The 15,780-nt window shown below is 48.1% G+C and overlaps 10 protein-coding genes across 10 annotated transcripts; 4 read left to right on the top strand and 6 right to left on the bottom strand.

The window, feature by feature from the left end:
- Positions 1–240: 240 nt before the first annotated feature.
- On the top strand, positions 241–1,069 carry I303_104509 (uncharacterized protein; the record flags this gene model as incomplete). The annotated part of the gene is made up of 4 exons (XM_018407812.1): positions 241–458; positions 520–600; positions 699–801; positions 863–1,069. 4 exons carry the CDS (start codon positions 241–243, stop codon positions 1,067–1,069), a joined length of 609 nt encoding a protein of 202 aa, XP_018263023.1.
- A 226-nt stretch (positions 1,070–1,295) lies between these two features.
- On the bottom strand, positions 1,296–2,252 carry I303_104508 (uncharacterized protein; the record flags this gene model as incomplete). Its single annotated transcript, XM_065968971.1, has 6 exons — positions 1,296–1,399; positions 1,480–1,616; positions 1,718–1,767; positions 1,889–1,939; positions 2,021–2,087; positions 2,170–2,252. The coding sequence occupies 6 exons, from the start codon at positions 2,250–2,252 to the stop codon at positions 1,296–1,298; spliced, it is 492 nt and encodes a 163-aa protein (XP_065825043.1).
- Positions 2,253–2,725: 473 nt separating this feature from the next.
- I303_104507 (uncharacterized protein) lies at positions 2,726–3,639 on the bottom strand (the record flags this gene model as incomplete). Its single annotated transcript, XM_018407814.1, has 6 exons — positions 2,726–2,829; positions 2,913–3,049; positions 3,153–3,202; positions 3,268–3,318; positions 3,392–3,458; positions 3,557–3,639. The coding sequence occupies 6 exons, from the start codon at positions 3,637–3,639 to the stop codon at positions 2,726–2,728; spliced, it is 492 nt and encodes a 163-aa protein (XP_018263025.1).
- A 447-nt stretch (positions 3,640–4,086) lies between these two features.
- On the bottom strand, positions 4,087–4,986 carry I303_104506 (uncharacterized protein; the record flags this gene model as incomplete). The annotated part of the gene is made up of 5 exons (XM_018407815.1): positions 4,087–4,178; positions 4,301–4,409; positions 4,508–4,636; positions 4,719–4,794; positions 4,916–4,986. 5 exons carry the CDS (start codon positions 4,984–4,986, stop codon positions 4,087–4,089), a joined length of 477 nt encoding a protein of 158 aa, XP_018263026.1.
- Positions 4,987–5,413: 427 nt separating this feature from the next.
- On the bottom strand, positions 5,414–5,809 carry I303_104505 (uncharacterized protein; the record flags this gene model as incomplete). Its single annotated transcript, XM_018407816.1, has 3 exons — positions 5,414–5,442; positions 5,495–5,589; positions 5,676–5,809. 3 exons carry the CDS (start codon positions 5,807–5,809, stop codon positions 5,414–5,416), a joined length of 258 nt encoding a protein of 85 aa, XP_018263027.1.
- Positions 5,810–6,191: 382 nt separating this feature from the next.
- I303_104504 (uncharacterized protein) lies at positions 6,192–6,485 on the bottom strand (the record flags this gene model as incomplete). The annotated part of the gene is made up of 2 exons (XM_018407817.1): positions 6,192–6,337; positions 6,404–6,485. The coding sequence occupies 2 exons, from the start codon at positions 6,483–6,485 to the stop codon at positions 6,192–6,194; spliced, it is 228 nt and encodes a 75-aa protein (XP_018263028.1).
- Positions 6,486–8,382: 1,897 nt separating this feature from the next.
- On the top strand, positions 8,383–9,206 carry I303_104503 (uncharacterized protein; the record flags this gene model as incomplete). Its single annotated transcript, XM_018407818.1, has 5 exons — positions 8,383–8,473; positions 8,547–8,610; positions 8,684–8,919; positions 9,050–9,120; positions 9,189–9,206. The coding sequence occupies 5 exons, from the start codon at positions 8,383–8,385 to the stop codon at positions 9,204–9,206; spliced, it is 480 nt and encodes a 159-aa protein (XP_018263029.1).
- Positions 9,207–9,923: 717 nt separating this feature from the next.
- I303_104502 (uncharacterized protein) lies at positions 9,924–10,834 on the top strand (the record flags this gene model as incomplete). The annotated part of the gene is made up of 4 exons (XM_018407819.1): positions 9,924–10,035; positions 10,127–10,214; positions 10,313–10,572; positions 10,665–10,834. The coding sequence occupies 4 exons, from the start codon at positions 9,924–9,926 to the stop codon at positions 10,832–10,834; spliced, it is 630 nt and encodes a 209-aa protein (XP_018263030.1).
- Positions 10,835–11,828: 994 nt separating this feature from the next.
- I303_104501 (uncharacterized protein) lies at positions 11,829–13,091 on the top strand (the record flags this gene model as incomplete). Its single annotated transcript, XM_018407820.1, has 4 exons — positions 11,829–11,941; positions 12,262–12,593; positions 12,767–12,939; positions 13,065–13,091. 4 exons carry the CDS (start codon positions 11,829–11,831, stop codon positions 13,089–13,091), a joined length of 645 nt encoding a protein of 214 aa, XP_018263031.1.
- A 312-nt stretch (positions 13,092–13,403) lies between these two features.
- Positions 13,404–15,538, bottom strand: I303_104500 (uncharacterized protein; the record flags this gene model as incomplete). Its single annotated transcript, XM_065968970.1, has 3 exons — positions 13,404–14,314; positions 14,398–15,026; positions 15,138–15,538. 3 exons carry the CDS (start codon positions 15,536–15,538, stop codon positions 13,404–13,406), a joined length of 1,941 nt encoding a protein of 646 aa, XP_065825042.1.
- Positions 15,539–15,780: the final 242 nt, after the last annotated feature.

Raw genomic sequence — 15,780 nt, 5'->3', positions numbered from 1 at the left:
GTAGCTTTGAAGACGTTGTCAAGCACAAGGTCATGGAAATGCTTTGTCCATGGGGTCCTCCTTCTGGCGTCATTTTGGGAAATACGATGATGTCACTATTTCTATCTCGGCGATCTCGGCGATCACCGAAAACCCCCTTGTTACCCATGCAGAGGTTGAAGGACGAAAACAAACTCCTCGACAATCATCCATGCTCCTCTCCCTTCCATTTACTCTCGACTTGTCAGGGAACATGGAATAATGCCACTAGGAGCACCGCAACTACCATCACCCGCCCCTACACCGGGTTCTGGACTGGAAATGGCCTCTCAGCCGATTGCAGACCAATCAGCGGATCAGACGGTCTTGAGAGCGGAGTTGGAAGGTCAGCTGCTGAGGTTAACTCAGGACTTGTACGAGCTGGAGATCTGCGCGGGAGATGTGGGGCAGGGGATGGAGGATGCTGTACCTAACTACCTGTAAGCTCTCAGCATTCAAACACTCCGGGCTGAAAACTTGCCAGCTTACTATCAATAATAGCATGAAAGTCAATCAAGGGTTTATCAATCTCGAAAGGATAGCTGGACAATTGGGCGATAGTGTACCTCATCAGATCATAGAGTGAGTCGTCGTGACGATTGAGTTCTTCTTCTACTTCCACGCGAGTGGCACAAGACACATGCTGGGGTCTTTGGCTGACTGATCACCCGATTGAATAGTAATATCGATCGCTATAAAAACCCTCATGTATTCACCAAAAACACATTGACACGTGCAGTAGGCGAGAACCAATACGCTCTAGGCCGAGTACTTGGACTTGAAGTGAGCATGATCGCATCATCGAACTGCGAGTATCTCAGCTGATCTGTCCGATCTCGAACAGAGCTTTCGCCGGCAATTGTACGATGCATTACAAGCAGAGTTACCTGAAGTACCGCTACCCAAACGGAAACATCAACCTGATATACCCACAAAGGCAGAGAATGGCGTACAGGCAGCTGAAGGATCTGGCCCGAGTCAGGCTAATGGAGATGTGAATGTCAAGCTAGAGGAAAGTAATGGAATGGCAGACGATCATGCCAGACCATGACGATATCACCCCTGTTTTCGCAATAGCCATTCAACGCATAGTATACCCTGCATCCGTTGTCATACCCATTTTCCTGCGTTTCGACCATCTAACCCACAAGATGTATTCTGTATCTGGTGTGATCCGCAATTCGCGATCCGCCAATTGAATCAACTCCTATTTGTCTCTATGAACACCCTCTGGGACGAACCTGCCCTTGTCGTCCTGCCTTGATAATGAGGAAACATCACCATGGTACCGCGGAATACTTCTTGGCTGCGCTGAAAACCAGACCAAAGACTGCCAGTACACCCACTCCAAATAACGCTGAGCGGATGGCCGACTTTTTACCTGTCCAAAACACTTTGTATCAGCGATCCGACTATTCCAAGTGACTCATCTGGACAGTGCAGGGCAGTTGAGCAACTCACGATCCTCGATAAGTATGTAAGCGAAAGTATAGGCGATCCTACTTATCACCCATAGGCCAGCGTAGAAATGCAGCGAGCTCGCATCGACGTGAGCCGCATTAGCCGCTACCAACGCTGCAGCGAAAAGCGGCAGATTTCTGTACACCATATGGAATGGTTATCATCAGACCCTGACTTCACGAGATGATTCTCTTTCGAGCTGCCGGCGTGTTGAGGGGAAAGTGTTTGAGTGACATACGTATGAGTGTTGTTCTCCGCTGCTATCGCTCTTTTGACCCGGCCTTTGAGCTAGATACGAAACACAGATCATCTGTCAGCTGTCTTGCTGTCCGCATTTTGGGGAACACGATCGACTCGACATAGTCCTTGGATGTGTGCTTGAGACTTGAGATCTGAGATTGAGACTTACTTCCAATGGAATAGGTTTGGAGTCGATATTTGCCCAACTATCTTTCGGATTCTGTAACGACCTCATCCCTTTCAACATCTACGCCAGCGAGGAAGGATGAAGGATCTTCACAGCTGAGTCGAAGGCACATACCGCATTATCATACGATCCCTTAGCAGCTTTATTAGCTATCGGAGCAGCCCACCAGAGAGGGGCCATTCTATTCGTCCGCAAGATCAATCAAAGTCAGCCAAGGATACATTATCCGGGTGGAATGATGGTGTATCGTGGTGTATATTTACGCAATTATCCATCCTACTGGGATAGCATAGAGAGAATAGTTGTAAGACAGTCCCGGAGTTGACACCAGGGAGGCGTACGGCATTGTGCGACTTGATATGAGTAAATGCGAGTATAAATCAGTGAGACTGTATGATGGCTTCTTAGAGCGTAAGTGGTGAGGACAGTGGTGAAATGCGATCCAAGACTGTATTCGTTGAAGGAAGAGTCATTGACTTGAGCAGAGTAGATACAGAAAGAACCATCAGAAAAAGCCAAGTTAGTTAAGCTTAATAGTTGTCCGAAAGGGAAATCGGAAGCGCGGATCCGGAAAGTTCGGGAACAGGACGCGTTCTTAGCTCATTTCGAGCGCAAGCTGGTGTGTCCTGGCTAGCTGATGCATGTACAATATAGATGTCTATATGATCAGTTCAAGTTGTAGTCTGACCAGGTTTCCAAGTGCAAAACATATGTTGGTCCCAGTCTGGCTATGACATGTTGACCGCTAGGGATCGTTTCCCCTCCTTCGCCATTATTCACGGATCCATATGTCATGGTGTGCACCCGTCGCTTAAGCGCTCACCAAGGCAATGACTTGTATTTTAGAGCGGCTTTGATGTATAAAGCGAAACATGATCCGACCCCGGTCCAATAGAAGATACTTCGGAGCCACGATTTGGCCTCTATGGACAGCATCACCAATAGTCATGATGGATCAGTCATCATCCTCCTCACACGCGTGGTTCTTCTTGACTCCATGACTCACCGTCCTCAATCAGTATGTACGATAAATTGTACGCTACTCTACTGAGCAGGAAGCCAGCCGAATACAGATGCAACGACGCCGAATCAACGTGAGAGGCATTGGCAGCTGCCAAGCCAGCCGCGAAGAGCGGCAGGTTACTGAATGGACTTGTCAGCTCCAGCTGAATGCAAGATTCGTCTAGCAATCGCATGGGATCGAGGGTGAAGCGGGATGGTGAGGCGATTGGAGGAATGCACTCACACGTGAGTATTATTGTTGGCAGCTACAGCTCGTTTGATCCTCCCTTTCAGCTATCAATACATGCTATGTCAATGAACGTCTACAATACACCATCGATTGATAGCTTTCCGCTTACCGGTCGTGGGATCTCAGCATCATCCAACTTGGCCCAACTTTCACCTGGGTGCTGTGATCATACCGCACTTCCCATCAGAGTTTGCAACTCGTTGCTCAGATCTTGTACGGTATAAAAAGCTCACAGCGTTCTGGTAAGTGCCTGGTGCAGTCAAGTTGGCCGCACCGATAGCCCACCAAAGAGGGGCCATTCTGAAGGGTCCCTTACGAAGTCAGCATGCACGTCTATCCGCTCTGCTTTGAGCTGGGGAGGAAATGTAAACGCGTCGAGAAGGGACAGAGATACTGACGCTACTGCCCATCCTGCCGGAACGCTGAACAACGAGTAATTGAACTTGAGTCCTGGTGTTGAGGCTAGATACGCGTATGACATCTTTGCGGAATAATGAATGATGAATGGGTGTGAACCGTGCAAACGGTAACAACAACAAGTCACCGAGCAAATCGATTCTTTCAAGATGAAGACATTCATAAGTACGTCCTGTCTTGCAGATATTCTGCCAGGACGCATGTGCGGACGTATGGCCGGATGGGAGATGATACTCGACGCTAAGACGTCATTCGCCGTAGTGTAGTGACACTAAGATTCCGTAATAAACGACATACTCACAGCATGGGGCCATTAGTCCGCCCCTCCTTCCAGACGTTTCACTTTTCGCTGCACACGCCGCATATCTCGTCTGCAGTCAGGTAACAACACATGATAAGGGTCCTGTTTTAGATGGTTGCATCATGCGTTCCTCATACTGAATCGCAATGCTAGAAGTCTACGGTCTAGATGTAGTCTACGCAGCTCCAAATCGAGCCTTTGATCAACGATTTAGAAGAGCTTGTTTCCAGCCCTGATGAAGAGGGATATCCAAGTAGCGACTCCAGCCAAATATGTAACGGATCGCAAGTTGGCAGCGAAGACTAGTTGACCAAGGTCAGCCCAACAACATAGCAGATCGGAGCGGTCCGTCTTATTGGTGTCAAAGAGGTCGACAGTGAGAAAAGCCTTGCGACCGTTGATTGATATAGAAATATGTACTCACGCGAAGTGTTGTTGATGTAGATGAAGTTGTACAATATCCTTACACCGATGTATACCGCTGAAGTGGTGTTCAAGACGGAGGGTGAGAGTCTAGCGAAATTGCCGGCGAGCTAAAAGGAGATAAAACAAGATCACGTCAGTTGGATGACGTTTCTGAAGTAAGAAAACACGAGTTCATCAGGTAGAGAAGAGGAAGGGGAATGCTTACAATAGCAGCAGCGAACAAAGGCAAGTTCTGCAACCCGTTCTCTTGGGCGGCCTCCGCTCTCAGATATTTGCCTTGAGCGTTAGGCGACAATTTGGCTTCCTTGACTCTCGCGATGTTCTCTTTTGGTTCCTGTTGACAAGAGAATCACAAGGATCAGGTCAGGCCCACCAAACTGCTCGCATGCAAATCAGATCGATAGAGCACTGCTCACCCTGTTATCCCACTTGGCAGTACCGGGAGCTCTCTCGGAGTTGTATACCGAGATAGCGTAGAAGTGGGGAGCAACTCTATATGAAACAGGCACTATTAGCAGCAATCTCGCAAGGAAGGCATCGGCCTTGAATATAGTCGATGTCACCGCCCATTAAACCAGTCGACCACTGTCCGAGGGTTTCGGCCTGGACTTACGCTACAGCCCAAGCTACCGGTACGGCATAGATCGACCAGTTGTTCGTGAGGTTGAGACCGATGAAAGACATTGTAGCGAGTTTGTGAGCAGTTTTGCTGGGTTGAGCAGGTAAGATGCGGTGCTATCTGATAGATGGTAGTAGTGTCAACAAATGAAATGAACGACTTAACCATCAGAAATAATTTCTGAAATCGCTGATGTTGATGATGGGGTATGTGCTGTGTGACGTCAATTGGGTCCCCAAACATTAATTAGACTACCAAACGGTTATATTCGGTGATCGACCGGCGCAACTCAGAAACCGGCATCTCGTCTCGGCACGCGTGTTGCATTCTCCTGGCGTAACCGTATATACTCGGATGGTCTGATACAAGCAAGCAGGGAAGATGGACCCATCGTCTAACCCCGCGACTCAAGACAGATACTTGCTGGCAAGGAGACAATATATGTAGGTGCTTATCATGAGTTCTCAAACTATCAGACTTGTCCAAATTATCTTATGGGGTCGGCGGTGACACGTGCAGTCCTGCTACCAGCGTCAGCCAACAACCCCCGCTCAAGCTGTATCGAACACCTACTTTCGGGTATAGCGCCAGAAGCTATGTATCCATAACATCTCTTCCACATGATCGACAACGAAGCCAAGACGTCCTCCACCTTCGCGAAGTGCGGTCTAAGCGCATCGATCGTATTATGCGTTAAGCCAATTTATGAAGACGCTCCGGTCCGATTCGAAGACCAAATAGAGAGGTAACCCACAGGGTTGCCGATATTATCTCGTCAAACCCATCGCCCTTACTGCAACCAACGTGAGACATCCCACCGGGATGATCGAAGCAGTCTCGTTCATCGTCCTCATGTATCTCGAACGTTGCGAATTTCGGTGATGGCATCGTGAAGGCTGTTTTCGGATTGAGGGGGAAGGCATAGAGTGGGAGATGAGAGAGATAGAGGATATGAATGAGGTCACTCGCATTCATGACGCAGATTTTTTGAGCTCGGTGACTCTCTCAACAACTCAACATCACAATGTGCGAGCAATGCAATCTGTCTCACTCCCCGTGAAATGGAGCGTGAATCCTCCAGGGGAGATGACCGATCTCAAGTATGTTGTAAAGGCTGCCTTTGCGGCCGCGATAGATCGCTGATTGAGACATATCGCTCAATCAATGCACAACGGCAACGTTCCCGCGGATATTTGCTATCTCTTAACGTTGCATCGATGGTATGTGGCGACTCATCAATATCAACCTCCTTGTGGTCCTGACTTCTCGCTTACAGTATACCCAGCTTCTCCTCGGCCTTCGTCACTTCCTCCTGCTCTTGTGCCTTGTCTCGCCTTGCGCGGTGTATCAATACACCTTCTCTAGCGGTCAGATATATGAGGGTGAATAGGTTCATCACCAAGATTGCAATAGTCCCTGTCATAAGGATGATGCATAAGCGATACTCTGTACGTGAGCGGAACAAGGGGATGACCGGCTCACCCTTGACCATAATATCCAGCCAAGAGGCAAGACAGATCGACCCATCAGCCGGTAGGGATACACCTGGAAGGTATTCTAACATCTTCGGATTTCTTGTTCTTCCGTCTTCCTAAGTGCCTCGTTTCTCCGTTTCTTGCACGCTGCGATTTCTGCAAGACGATGACAGCTTTGTGAACGACACAGCAAGCACTGGGAGCTCCTTTCCCCTATATACCAAGCCTTTAGCTTGTACAATCCTTTGTCAGTGGTAAAAAGGAGCTACTTCTTGTTCAAACCGCTTGGGCCGCTCTCTCACGCGTAGAACGTTACATAGCAGACTGCATGACCATATACGAGCTTGCATCCCAACCAGATACAATGAGTCACTCGATCACATACATGCTCATAATTGAGGCTGATACCGCAACTGCTGGGACTAATTGGGTGATACCTTGATGCCATGCTATCTTGAAGCCATACGTTCACCTCTACTCCTTGCGCTTCTTACGACGGCGCAACTTCCCCTTCCTCTTCAACTTCTCGTACAACCTACTTGCTCTGACATGCATCACCCCCTTCTCATGGTCTACACCATGTCGCTTATGCCTGACTACCAGAAAGGCAATGAACATGATAACCTCAGCCACAATGAGACAGATGGCAGACACTGAAAGCATATACTCGAGATATTAGCCAGCTTCGGATGCACTCGGATTTCGAGCAGGATATGTGCAGTCTCACCCCATATTTTGTCCCACGTCTCCGAGGAGATGCAAACTCCCGAGTTGGTCGTTGTGACACCGCTGTCTAGATCCTCGAGATATTCCGACATTGTTGATCACCAGATGCGGCCTAATTGGTAGACACGGACACATAGGTCATTTCTGCTCCCATGAGGTTACGAGAGGATCAAATCTCTCGAGCAACGTAGGGCTCACTTGTCCGCCAAGATCCAGACCTTTGTGATTATCTAATCAAAAGATGAAATGATCGAAAGGAGATTGGATGGCATCGTTCACTGCGCGAATTGGGCCGCTTCAGTCTTCCTCATCCCTTTGCAGGACGACTGTACACTGAGGTCAGCCACGGATTCCGCCGGAAGGCTGTCCGTACACTGTTTGAGGGGTACGTGATTACTCATCAATTCCTCGGGCGATCAACTTCAATCGAAAGGAGGGCTCTGCAGCAAACGTTTCAGCAACCCAAACCGGTCTGGACGTACCGGTAATTATCCCTCGTGGTCGCTTTGTGTATCAATCTCAATTGTATCAGCCACTGATGCAATGCTGCAATCGATCGCAGCTTTTCTGAAGGTCAAAGCGCAACTCTGCTGAGCGATGCAAATCCTCGGTCATCCGTGCTGTTGCGATGCAGCAGAACGAGGGGATTATTTCCCTATAATCAAGGCACCGGATCGGAATGTTCGGACGCCTCCTTACCGGCTCTTCGATTAAGCTTACTAATTATTCAACGGATTTTCTTGGCGCCTCCGAGTAATCGTGGAAAGAACAATAAGATAGAAAGCATGTAACAATCGTACTAACCCAATACGATTTTCTCTACATCACTTAGGCGCCAGAACACACTTCGGAAGCTGATTTCCGCTTGATCTTCTATCAAGTGTGTTTCGTCCAGATGATGATATCATGCTCTCGGTCTTTTTCACAAGAATCCAGAACAGCTGGTACATCAACGACATGCCTTCCACACAATCAATTTAGCACAGTGAAATGAGGAACGGATGACTTGCTGCGCGTGCCTCCTGGTCTCGATCGTATCAAGCTGAGATTTCTGGATACCGAAGATTTGCCGTATGTAGAAGGATAATCCCATGGCAGATGCTGCACAGCAAGTGCATTTGAGGAGGACCAAGGTATATTAGGCGGTCGATCTCGGTTCTTATTTCCCCTTCATCTCGCCAACTCATTCAGTCCTCACTCAGTCTCGTCTTCACATTCCTTGTTCACTCTCATACTACTCAACTTTGTGATATACTCAACATGTTCGTCGGAGCTTTACTTGCTGTCCTTCCAATTCTTGCGTCGGCTACTGTCGTTCCTAGACAGTCCGCGCCATTCGGCAGACTTCACCGTGAGTGAGCACTCATCTGATCATTCTCCCTTTGACAAACGGAATCGTACTAAACAAACGCATCGTTACGTAGCCATCGACAACCAGGACTTGTGTGTCGCTGCCGCTAGCCAAGCTGCCGGAGCTCAAGTCTCTCTGTGAGCTTTCAATCTCGTTTGTGTCGTATACATCAATACATTCATCTGATAACTTTGACGTACCCGTCCACAGTGTGAATTGTCACGCCAGTTCCGACGCCGCTTCCGCTCTCGAGCTTTGGAACATCACCACCTCCGGCAGCTTCATCAACACGTACATCTCGTTGCAATCCGACGCTACCCTGTGCTTGTCCGGTACCAACGCGGCCCTCGCAGGCGGTCACTACGAGCTCCAGAAATGCTCTAGGGATGCGACTAGGGTCCAGATGATCGGTAGATCCCCAGAGGGATTCATGGAGTTCGCCGACAGTAAGTGTTAACTGTATTCCGCTATTCAATCTCAGTGGGCGCACATCGCGTCTTCCGTGCAATAGTGCATACGTACATACACCGCAGGCCAGAAAGAGTAGCAGCTAAAATTGAATTTGCCGTATTGTAGTGTATTGCATGAACAAGAAGAGCGACACTGAGCTTGATATCCAGGACTGCTGGAGCATGAAAGACTCTTTGGTGAGTATCAGAGCCCACAATATGGGGGAGCTGGGAAGGGCAAGAGACTGATATTCGTTTCCCTTCAGAAATTCTACGCCTCATAAGCCATGAGTGGCGTGAGTCCTGCGCCCAACTTGTGCTGTAGATGACTTTAGGAGTCTGGATCATTATCGCGGCACAGATTATGTGACTGAGTTAAGCTATGCATGACTGGATACGATATGATTGGCTGTAAATCAGCATGACCCTCCAATTTGTTCAGAAATATCCACCACCTTGTGCAAGAGAGAGGCTTGGAAAAGCGGGAATGACTGTTCTAGCCCACTCCTTCAGAGTTATCTGAGTACGCTATTGATCTCAAGATCAGTACTTTTGATTGAAGGCGCTTTTGGATCCTTTTGCGCGTTCCTTTAAACGTCTGGGATGTCTCGGTTTCCCATTCAACAGTATTTCCCTCGTTCAAAGGTATGGATACCATCGTGAAAGGGCAGCTAGTTTGTCAATGGCCTGGAAATCTAAAACATCTGCAGATCCTTCATCCCTGACCGCCTCCCTTCTTTCCAAATGGTCAAAGGTGTGACTTTAATTGCAAACACTGTCGGACTGAGCGCGCTAAATCTATAAATTGATGAAGCTATTCGGACAATCAGTGTCGTCTCCCTCTTTCCCTTCGTAAGAAGCGACAGAATCTATAGTCCAGAAGTTAGCCTCCCAGGGCATTTCAATCGTTCAAATAAAGCTAAAAATATAATCGATATTTCGTTAATTCATCTCAGAGTTCATCTCGACTCGTACACTAAAAGTCAGTTCACATCGTAAGAATGCTTCAACATCGAATCTTGATGCCTCTTCTACCTCTGTTGGCTGTTGTCTCTGCCACGTCTCTACCAAATCGAATGGCTTTGAGACAGACCGCTGCATCCAGCATCCAGCGTGAGTCGTTGTTTCCTCACCCTTGTGTCTAGTCGGACTTTCAAATCCATATTGATGATATCTTGTGCTTCGATTTCTCTGCGGATACCAGCACTTGGCTCAAACGATCAAGCCGGTGATACGGAATTGTGCGTGACTGTCATGGGCGGCCAAGCTGTTGTCGGAGCAAGTCTTCATCTGTAAGTCATGACTTCACTCGAAATTCTCACCACATCAGAACACCCCACATGCGAGACCGAGGCTGACAATTATGGGGCCTTGTCTGACTTTTTCGAAGTGCTACGTGTTTCGATCATCCTGAGCAAGAAGGAGAAGAAGACAAGACTTTCCTCCAATCCTTTGCTTGTTCCGAACTTGAGGGGGAAGGCGAGCAGAGCCTGGCTATAACCTTACAAGCCGCGCCCAACCTATGTATTGATAGAGGAAGTGATGATGCGCAAGACGGGAGCGGATTGCAATTGCAGGAATGTGCTGATCCTCCTATTCCCGCTCAACTGTGGCGCCACGATGATCAATCTAGAATTTTGTCTCAGTCAGGTGAGTCAGCCTTTCTGATGCCGACAACGATCGGGAAAACGTAAAGACTCTCTTCAATTGTTCTGATGCTGATTCATATGGCTGGTCTACAGGAGACGTGAATAAATGTCTTGTTATTCAGGAAGGCTCCACTCACAGCCAGAACGAGGGAGATCCATATGCAAGCGAGAAATACCTCCAAACCTGGACTTGTGCGGATTACAACCAAAACCAGGTAGGTCGGATCAATGGCCATTTTGCCAGTGGAACCGGAGGATGCTGACTAATGAGGTATTTATCACTTCGTGAAGATGTTCAAGCTTGTGGAGTCACAGTAGATGTAAAAGGGGGTCGAGAATCATACTCTTTTGTACTTTGTCCTTTGTACTTTTCTGTTAGTCCCCACGCCTCTCAAATATATGCCGATGTATAACCGATTGCCAGTCATATTAGAAATGGCAGCTGCCGATGCGATCATCCTGCCACAGGCTTGTTGTCCCTCACGATGACTGGACGATGCAACTTTCTCCAGTGAAGGCTGTCTGACATGCGAAGGGTGCTATCGAGATCCTGCAGCTGCCGGGTCAACGACAATGTCAACCCCTGGGGTTGCTCCCTGCCTGCTGGGCCCGATATGAGCTCATCACAACGGCTTGATGCCCAAGTTCATCGGCGATTTTCCATAGAGCCGAAAGGCGACTGATTGCACTTTCTCTCGACTGATGCTGCTACCTCCTTTGATGTACTCCACCTGATACAGCATTTCGCCACAATTAGCAAGGATTGCGTCGATCAGACAAACCTTGATCGATGTCGCGAAGTCCTTCCTTTCACCGTTTGAAAGCTAAACTATAAAGTTTGAACAGCATCTCCTTTGCCCCCTTTCTCTGCTCGTCCAAAACCGTAATCAGCAGCGGAGAGATCACATCGAATGGTGGCAGATCGCTCAGAGATAATGGAGCTTTTCACAGCATGTACAATCAATCAGATAATGAAACTGACACGACCGCATCGCTCTGCAAGTCAAGTCGTCGCACAGCCCAATATTGAAGGTATAAATACCTGTATAAACCTGAGAGAGGGACTGGTTCTTTCCCTCATCAATTGAACAACAAAGCAAATCGATTGAACTTTTTACTACAGTGACTAAGCACGACACAGTACAGTGATCTTCGACGACAGACATACCTTAACTACCTCAAGGTTTATCATATTATAACTTAGTCACTTCTTCTCAACGCGAAAAGCATATCAAAGAGCGATTTCGAATAAACAAGATGTTTGCCAAAGCCATCTTCGCCATTCTTCCTCTTCTTGCCCTCACCAAGGCGATCCCTAGCCCGGAGACCAACGTGAAAAGGGATGATAATCTCATGGCAATTCGTCAAGCGTAAGTACATTATATCCATGACCTCCTTCACTTGCCTGTCCCCTCCGTGGGACCTTTCTTCTATGGGGTGTACTGGTGTGATAGGCCAGATGTCAGAATGTCCGCTGATGACTCAGCTATGACACTGTGCATTGTAGCTCAAAATGACGATTCACTCTGTTTGACCAGTATGGGGGGAGAGCCCGTAGAAGGTTCCCGAGTCCAATTGTCAGTCTCTACTCAGATTGTCTGATCTGTTTCCGCGTCTGCTTTGAGTTGCAACATGTCGATCGGTCGACTTGAGAGTACGGAGCTGGTCATGACGAAATTGGCATACTTAGGGCGAAATGTTTCGATCAATCTCATAATTTCCCTCAGACTCAACACTGGTACATCAAGGCGCGAAACATCGGTGGAGGATGGGTGGAATTGGCGTCTGGGTTCGAGACCAAGAACGGTCCTCTCTGCGTATCTAGAGAGAACGGCGATAAGAACGAGCATAAGACTGTGAAAGTTCAAGACGAAGCTGGTAAAGCGTTGAAACTTATCAAGTGTTTGGACGATAAGCTCGAAGAGGAGAACCCGGACTGGAATTTGACTCAATACTTGGAAAGATACGAGAATCAGTTGTGGAGATATAAGGAAGACACTCAGCATATTTCCTCGGCCAATGGTGAGTCACTGTCCAGGGCTGCGCCATGTCCAGACATACTGGACCTTGTGACCGTACACACAAACTCATGTCCCTTCATACTGGATTGGATGGATGAGATGGTGGAAGTACTGTAGGAAATGATGAGTCGTGTGAATTTACTGACGATGAGGTTGTCCTTTGTGTACAAACAGTAATCGACCACAAACAGACGGAGAAGGAATACTGCTTGGCTACCCAGCCCAAACCCACTGATGAGGATGTAGAGAAATACGATAAAGACGCCACAGGAGCGATTCCGTACAAGCCAGACGGAGACGTCCAAACTGCCGTCTGTGGTCCAAAGGAGGTTACAAACAATGGACAAGTGAGTCAGACGTCCCCTCCTTTCTCTAATCTCCTGTTTACCCTTCTTGCCATTCCTAGTCAGCTGCTCTTGAGCCGCGAAATCCCTTTGTCTGGACTGATTTTTGATTGTGTCGTTTCTAATAGCAATGGACTTTCACTAACGTCGAGTAAGCTCCGAGCACTCGACGTCGTCCAGCGCAACCTAGCCACGAGCTCCTTCAAGGGTTACACAAAGTAACTTTCTCAGTACTTCCATAAGCCATCGCTTTGTATTTGTACAGTCATAGCGCCATGACAAACGATGTCATCCCTCTTGTACCTCACTGCACCTATTGTACTGTATGCAAACCATAAACAACATATTCTTCGCACATACAAGACTACGTAGTTATAGAGCGCGTCTAAGCCTGACTCGTGCATACCTTCAGGTTATACAGTTGCAGTTGCAATATACGTTACTAATTGTCTTTGATCCTCGTCATGTCATTGCCAATTTCCTTGCCAGCCCATACCCATATCCCCCGGTTGTCCCTGATTGGCACTCTGCCCTTGCCATTGACCCTGCTGAGGATTGAAGCTACCCATCGAGGCCATACCCATATTCCCTTGAGTCGGATCGAACCCATAAGGCATATTCGAAGCCATACCTGGCATACCCATCTGAGGCTGAAAACTTCCCGGTTGTCCACCGTTGATACCCATCCCATTGCCCACGTTACCGAATCCTTGTGATTGCGCGAATTGAGGTTGATTGAATGGCATCATCCCCATTCCTTGTCCCATTCCCATTCCCATTCCCATTCCCATTGGCACAGGCATTGGCGCACCCATACCCATTCCCATACCCATACCCATTGGTAAGCCCATCCCCATATTCATCATAGCCATTTGATTCATCATCATCTGATTAGGGTTCATCTGTGTCTGCCCTCCCTGACCCGGGAATGAATTGTAACCCTGCATAGCCATATCTCCGGGCTGCATCTGCGGTTGCATCTGACGTTGTTGTTGTGGGCGTTGATTGTACGGTTGCCTATTTTGCGGTCTGAATGCGGGAATGGGTGTCGAGTTGGGTCTTCCGCCTGAACCACCTGAAGGGTTACCTCCAGGTAGATTTCTCGGGCGTCGCTGGGGTGATTTCGGTCGTAAGGAGTCAATCTCGGTATGATACGGTAACACCGGTCTGCCATCTGATTCAGAAATCAAGGAGGGATAAGTCGCTGGGTCGAATGCTTGATATTGGGTGTCAGAAGGGTTCGAAGTCTCTGAGGAAGCTGTCACCCATCCTTTACGAGGATTTGGCGATGTGGGGAATAATTCGAGTCGTCTCGTACCAAGACAGAAATTCTCGATGAGAGTATAGAGATATGGGGGGAAGGCTGGTGAAGATTGACCTATAAAACGATCGTGAGTCAGTCAATCGATATGAAGAGAACATTGAGATGAGCGAGACGGGTAAGAGATTGATAAGACTCACCTTGATCATCGCTCTCCCAAACCATCACATCGGTATCTACATTGCAATGGACGAATCTCATATCCGTCGATCTCCTGACTGTTCCTCTTATCCCCATCAAGCAATGTTCCTTCTGACTCGCAAACAGAGATCCGTTCTCAATCATTGGCCCCCTTTTTCCGCTGACATTGGCTTCTTTGTGTTCTTGTTCTTCTGTTCCTCCCTCTTGTGCTTGATTTTGTTCTTGTCCGAGCTCAGTTGGGTCTGATGTATTCAGCTCAGAAGGCGACATGGTATGTGTCGAGTCTCCACCTGTATTGGTCTTGACCCAAACTATATCTTCCGCCCTCCTGAAACCCCATTTCGCAAAACACTCCCTACCCCTCTCTAATCCCTCTTCGTCGCCTTTGCCCACCCAGAGAAAGACGAATCCCGGATCTGCCGAGATTTGCCTGATTGGCAAATTTGACGTCTCTTCCCACGACGATATGGGATGTATCAAGATGACGTCGAACTTGTTGTTCAGACCAAGTGAAGAGATTATATCACTCGGTGATGAGAGTGGGGAAAGGTGAAGATGTAAAGGCGAATGAGTGTGATTCTCGACCAGCTCAGATTTGAGGTTCATCAATTTCTTCAGAGCTGGATATCTGCCCAGCAGGAATCAGCTTTCGTTCTCCCTCAGCCGGACGACAAAATCCCCTATTGCGAAGATAACGATCAGACGAATATACTTGAATAACGGGATTGCTTCGACTCACTCTTCACAGATTTCTTGGTCCTTCGCACCCAATATATAAATACTAGGCAGCCTTCCTGAGCCGGACCTTCCGAACCATGCAGAATAATCATTCCTTATCGTCTCTTCCTCTTTCACGTAATTCACCACATTCTCTTTCTCTTTCTCTTTCGCTTTGCTTGGACTCCCAACATTCAGGGCAGTGGACTGATCCAATGCATCGTTCCCTGGCGTCGGCGATGAAAATGGAGACGACGATAGTATTGGTAGATTCGGGAAGGTATATGAAGGATCGATGAGTTTACGTCGTTTCGATTGTCTAGATATGATATCATCCAAGAATGTCTGATGCCTCGATATGGCCGTGGCCGTGGCCGTGAGATTCGCCATTGTTGACGTTGATGTTGACGCTGTTGTCGCCATAGTCGCCATTTCACAGCTAAGCCGCTATATGCGCGCGGTCATCGTCTTCTCTTGAAGCGTGACGCTGATCTTCGTTGGTGTTCGTCACACTGAGGGACAAGCGTTATCGATAGTTGTGCGATTTTCTGAGTAGTTCAAGCGAGTCAATGCTGAGTGAAAGATGTCAAAGAAGAGCAAGATGTAGCTGTGACAACTTCGCGGTTAAGCATGGATCTCCGCGGAGCCCCACGCGAATCCCATTT

Source organism: Kwoniella dejecticola, chromosome 5, assembly GCF_000512565.2.
Source record: "Kwoniella dejecticola CBS 10117 chromosome 5, complete sequence".
NCBI classification, from domain to species: Eukaryota; Fungi; Basidiomycota; class Tremellomycetes; order Tremellales; family Cryptococcaceae; genus Kwoniella; species Kwoniella dejecticola.
The sequence above is the reverse complement of the archived record's forward strand: the minus strand, read 5'-3'. Positions and strand labels throughout refer to the sequence as shown.